Here is a 6,000-nt window from a genome sequence, read left to right as displayed (position 1 = left end):
TTATAAAAAGTTTAATTAATTTCATAAAAATATATTTATTATGACTAATCCAAAAACATTTTATATAATAATACCTTATTTTACATAATACAGTAATATTTTTTACATAATAATATTTTATTTGTTGGCGAATGAATAGTACGACAAGTAATATTTTTCCAACTTTGTAACTTACAAGTAATGCATACCATCATGCTCCCCTATTTAAGTAGCTTATTCAGCAAGTAGTACAAGATAAGCAGAACATAAATTCCTCGATTCTACTTCGTTCTTATTAACAAGCGTTAGTAAGTAATGTCGTACCCAATCCTAGTGAGCCTTTTAGCAGTGGCCATTATCATAGGCATCACACATTGGCTCTATAGAATGGTTAATGGTAATGGTAATCCAACCACATACAATGGCAAACTCCCGCTGGGATCAATGGGCTGGCCACTTCTTGGTGAAACACGTCAATACTTTACACCTTATACATCCTTCGACGTTCCCCCCTTTGTCAAACAACGTATCATCAGGTATATTAATGCCTTCATCCGTTCTATGACTTCTATCTCTTTCAGATGACTCAATTGACTTTTTACATTAATTGTTCACGTAATTCACTTTACTAGTCTATTTTAACTATATGCTAACTTTATTCTTTTTAATTGTCTTGTCGGGTCGGGCCGGGTCGGGTTCGAGTCAGGCCCATGGATTGTGGGCCTGCACGGGTCTGATCCACACCGAGCCTACTATGCACATGGCCGTCGTGCATAAGCCTAACTTCATTAGATTTAGCGTGCTTTGCCGTATCTTGCTTTTTTCGTGTGCATGGTGGGCTTGCCTTTTATCGTGCTCGGGTTAGTCGGGCCTCAGAACGTCTCAACCCACAACTATCTTTAGTCTACTCTGGTCTGATATGGTTTGGTCTGGTTTGAGTGTTTTTTGCAACTTTTTTTGATATGATTTTTTTGGTATGATCTCAAAAAAGAAATAAGAATAAGATAAATAGAACCGATTTATCTAATGTTAGTACGTAATTGCTAATTGACATGGACAGGTATGGGACAATATTCAAAACAAGTATAGTAGGTACGCCACTGATAATATCAGCAGATCCTGAACTAAACCACATAATATTTCAACAAGAGGGTCAATCTTTTCAAAGCTGGTATCCATTCACATTTACAGAAATCTTTGGACGAGAAAATATGAGCAACTTAAAAGATTTCATGTACAAATACCTTAAAAACATGGTGCTAAGTCTGTTTGGTCATGAGAGCCTCAAAAACATGATATCTGAAGTTGAAGATGCAGTACTAAAACATCTGAATCAATGGTGCGACATGGATACGGTTGAGCTCAAAGACGCGACAGCTAAGGTAATTGATCATCAATAGGTTTTGCACACATAAGGTGCATAATAAATTTATTATACATCAAGATACTTTTATCTAGCTCTGTTATAGTTTTAACATGTTTTGATTAATTTTGACGTTATGAAAAAAATTTAATGGATAAACATTTTATATAGTTAAATACTTAAATGTTTACCTTATACTATGTTTTTAGTGATTTTGAAAGATTAAGTTTTATTAAAATGAAAAATTTTATCACAAAAATTAGATTATTTTTAGGCAAATTTGTCCAAAACTACCTTATAAATTTAATTATTTGTAAAAAACTACCTTATAAAAAAAATGTTGCAATTAACTACCTTATAAAAAATTTATGTTGTAAGAAACTACATTTTCCCGAATTACGAACGTTTCATCGAAATTCCGGGATTGACTTTACCATATATATGTCACGTGCCATTTAATTACGTCTTTCCCGTTAGATGTCGCGTAATATGCACCTAGTAAAATTAACGTCGTAATTTTGAATTAATGCTCATAATCTAGCCAAAGGTAGTATTTAACAACATAACATTTTTATAAGGTAGTTTATTACAACATTTTTTTTATAAGATAGTTTTTCGCAAAAATCATATTTTATAAGGTAGTTTTTGACAAATTTGCCTTATTTTTACATTATGTTGGAGTAACTTTTAACAATTTTAAGTTAACTTTCACTATAATATATAATATTTATTGTACACTACCATAAATAAGAATTTGTGATTGATCATACTAGACCCATGCGTATATTTGAAATCACAAATGATTAAAATATATTAATGTTGAGGATAATGTAGTTACCGTATAGATGATAGTTTTTTTTTTTTTTTGGGTGAAAATGAGTTACTGCGTTACTTAATCAATTATCAGAATAGATGATAAATTAGCATATACTTCCTCCGTCTTTTAATACTCGCAACATTTGGACTTTTGCCACGTACTATTCATATAATCTACTTTGACTATTCGTAGTGTTTTTTGTATAAGATAAAACATAGTCATGTGGGATCTTGTTAGATTCATCTCAATGTGTATTTTCAAAATATCAACTTTTTATAATTTTTTCATAAAGAGAATTTAAGATATAAATTATCAAAGTTGTGCATTGGCATGCGTGAAACTAACAAACGTTGAGAGTATTAAAAGACGGAGGAAGTACGATAGACTCCATTATAGGACATCTAGTTTGTACTATAAACAGAGGTGTATGTCAACAAATAATACGAGACAATCAAATATTATTGGCAAATTTATCAAAAACTACCTTATAAAAATCGGGTTTTTGCAAAGAAATAACTACCTTATAATACTATAAGAAAAACACGATTTAGCGACTGTTTTTTTACGGCTACCAACAAATATGTTGTAATTAATTAAATTTTATGTTGTAAGATTCTACATTTGACTTGACCATGAACTTTTTTTTTTTTTTTGATAAGCAAGTTAAGGTATAATATATTGCATCAAAAAACTTCACCAATACAGTGACTAGGAGACATGCCTCCTAGAACACACAAGATAGCAGGCTTAACAACTAAGCCAAAAAACACCAAAAATTAAGCCTTAGTCAAGGCATTAAACCAAGTAATATCCCCAGCACTAGTGTTTTTAGGGATTACAAAATGAATTTTATTGTGAACACATTGCTGTATATTATGTACAACTTTATCTACAGTTCGAACTTTATCTCCCACTGAAATTAAGATCCGTCGATTCCGAATATCCATAGATGGAGTATTTAATGCCATTAAATACTTGATCTGTTTACGTACTATTTGTGTGACCCTACGGGTTCAGTCAAGAGTAAGCTGTGGATTAATATAATTAATTCCACTTGAATTGAAGCGGTCTCTAGTCAGGCATTCAGCTCACTTGATCTCACTGAATTATTAACTTGTTAATTAATACTGAACCGCATTTATTAGACTTAATATTATATGCATACTTGGACCAAGGGCACTATTTCCTTCAGTTTAGACACACTCTAGCAAACTGACCCTTCTCAGCATTCTCAGAAGTAAATTTATCTAACTTAATGGGCTGACCAACACAACTAGCAATTTGATTGAGGTAATGCCAAGTCCAGTATTCAGTGGGAAGGAAGGGAATTTTCACCCATTGATCAACATGGGTAATGGAGTTAAACTGAGCTTTGAAGGAGGCTCTCCAAGGTAAAAGCACAAAGTTCAACCCTTGAACAAACCAGGGTCTATTCTCCCACACCTCATCCTTGTCCAAAGGGTTAGAAAACTTGATAATAAACCAACCATTCCCAATGAACCCAAAGGAAACCTCACCTCTCATGAAATTCCAGTCTCTCTTCATCCTAGCAATAACAGCAGCTTGAGGCACAAATTCCCCCCACACGTTCCCAAACAAACAGGTTGCTTCCATTAGCTGAATTTGATCATGGTCAAGCTTAGGGGCATATAGAGTGATGGTGGCATTATTCGAACTAGGAACATGTGATGCAGGATTCTGTGAACTGTCCTTAGGTGAGGGATTGGGATCATTATCAAAATTGCTACCTCCCAGGAGAAAGGAGCTATGGGTGGGGTGGTTGAAGAAGCTGGTAGAACCTGGATTACTAGGTATGGTGGCAAGTTTAGATTCATTGGAAAGTGAAGGAGGGTTCTTCTTAAGAAGTGAGGCATAGCTAGACTCCACATGATTATTTGACACTAAAACGAAAATATCAAGGTGACTAATGATAAATAAAGCTAATAGGGAGAACTTAGACCACTTAAACACAAGGCAAGAAGAAGAGAGAGCAAGAGTTTGGAAAAGAATAATTGAAGAAGTGAAGGTGCACACACTGCAAATATTCGGACAGTATTTATAGTAGTGAAGTAAAGACTTAGGGAGATCAAAGGTTGCACAGCAAACACACTTAACACAAGTGTTAGACTCAGAAGGATCTAGAATGACACTAAACAAATTCAACAAAAGTGTAATCATCACCCAGCTTAAAACGAAACACAACCCAACAATTTTCATGCATTGAAAAAATGTGAAAACAGGTATTAAATGACAGAAACGAATCGAAAAGGCAATACCTTAGAGAAAAACTTCCCTGAGGTGATTTTTGATAAAAGGGGAGATCTTGCAACTTCTGGACTTGGAGAAACTCCCTTATTGGCCCAATTAGAACGGTGGATTTGCATTAGTGGAGTAAAACCTTTAATTAACCCACCAAAATCATCATTACTGTTGCAGAACCAAATTCTTTACAATCACATTGATTGCGTGAAATTTTGAGTAAATTCTTCATCTTTGTTTTCTTTGGAGTTGCATTAGTAGTGAGACAAACGTGCAATTTTGTTTTCTTCAAATTATGGGCAAGGATGATGAGGTAGTTGATACTACGGCTGATCTTGACTACTATCTTGGATCGGGTGATGGTCCGGGTATTGTGATTACGCGGTCGTGTTACGAGGGGCTTCGAATTATGATCAGTGGGCGAAGGCGGTTCGTCGTTCGCTAGTCTCAAGTGGAAGTACGGGTTTATTGATGGTACGATTGAGGAACCTACGTCGGATGTTAATGAAGGAAATAATGCCCTTGGTCCAAGTATGCATTCTATGATAAGTCTAATAAATGCGGTTCAGTATTAATTAACAAGTTAATAATTCAGTGAGATCAAGTGAGCTGAATGCCTAGCTAGAGGCCGCTTCAGTTCAAGTGGAATTAATGATATTAATCCACAGCTTACTCTTGACTGAACCCGTAGGGTCACACAAATAGTACGTAAACGGATCAAGTATTTAATTAAATACTCCATCTATGAATATTCGGAACCGACGGATCTTGGTTTCAGTGGGAGCTAAGATCGTCACAGGCAAGGAATGAATACTCCGGAAACGATGATATTGCCGGAAACGGAAATATGGATCGTATCGGAAATATAAATATTATCCAAGTCGTAGATGTTGCCGGAAACGGAAATATGGTACGTGTCGGAAAATATTATCGGAAATGGAAATATTGCCAGAATCAGAAATATTGCCGGAAACGGAAATATTGTCAGAATCGGAAATATTACCGGAATCGGAAAATAATTCCGGAAACGGAAATATTAAATATTTGTTCGAAACGGAAATTAATTCCGGAATCGGAAATATTAAATATTGTTCGTATCGGAAATGAATTCCGGAATCGGAAAATTTAATCGGAAGCGCATCGTACGAATAAGCATCGGACGAGGCCTGCCGGACGAGGCCCAGCACGAAGCCAGGCCATCGCCCAGCAAGCCAAGCGCGCCGCACAAACAGCCACGCCAGGCCCAGCGCAAGGCCAGGCCCAGCAGGCTGCGCGCAGCGCGCAGCGCGCACAGCGCGCACAGCACGCGCAGCGCGCAGCGCGCGCGGGCGCTGAGTGGGCTGCTGCTCGCGCGCACGCATGGGGCCCATCGTGGCTGCCGTGCGTGTGTTTGCAAGTGTTTGTGTTCGTGCACGTTTCCTAAAACATGCAGAGTTCGGTTAATGATTAAATTCCTAATTCTATTTGATAAATTAATTAAATTAGAGTTCTTGTAGGATTCTAGGTTTGATTAATTTGTATCTGAATAGGATTTCGATTCCCTTTCCATACCGCTATAAATATGAGGCTAGGGCTCACAATT

The 6,000-nt window shown here is 36.3% G+C and overlaps 1 protein-coding gene across 1 annotated transcript in view; it reads left to right on the top strand.

The window, feature by feature from the left end:
* The first annotated feature begins 251 nt into the window (after positions 1-251).
* LOC110789972 (cytochrome P450 87A3) overlaps positions 252-6,000 on the top strand; it is a 28,500-nt gene continuing 22,751 nt past the window's right edge. The window contains exons 1-2 of the mRNA XM_021994704.2: positions 252-515; positions 1,040-1,361. Coding sequence (XP_021850396.2) covers positions 295-515; positions 1,040-1,361 — 543 coding nt within the window. The 5' untranslated portion in view covers positions 252-294. The remainder of the gene's footprint in view (positions 516-1,039; positions 1,362-6,000) is intronic.

Source organism: Spinacia oleracea, chromosome 5, assembly GCF_020520425.1.
Source record: "Spinacia oleracea cultivar Varoflay chromosome 5, BTI_SOV_V1, whole genome shotgun sequence".
NCBI lineage: Eukaryota > Viridiplantae > Streptophyta > Magnoliopsida > Caryophyllales > Amaranthaceae > Spinacia > Spinacia oleracea.
This window is presented reverse-complemented; position numbering and strand designations above follow the sequence as displayed.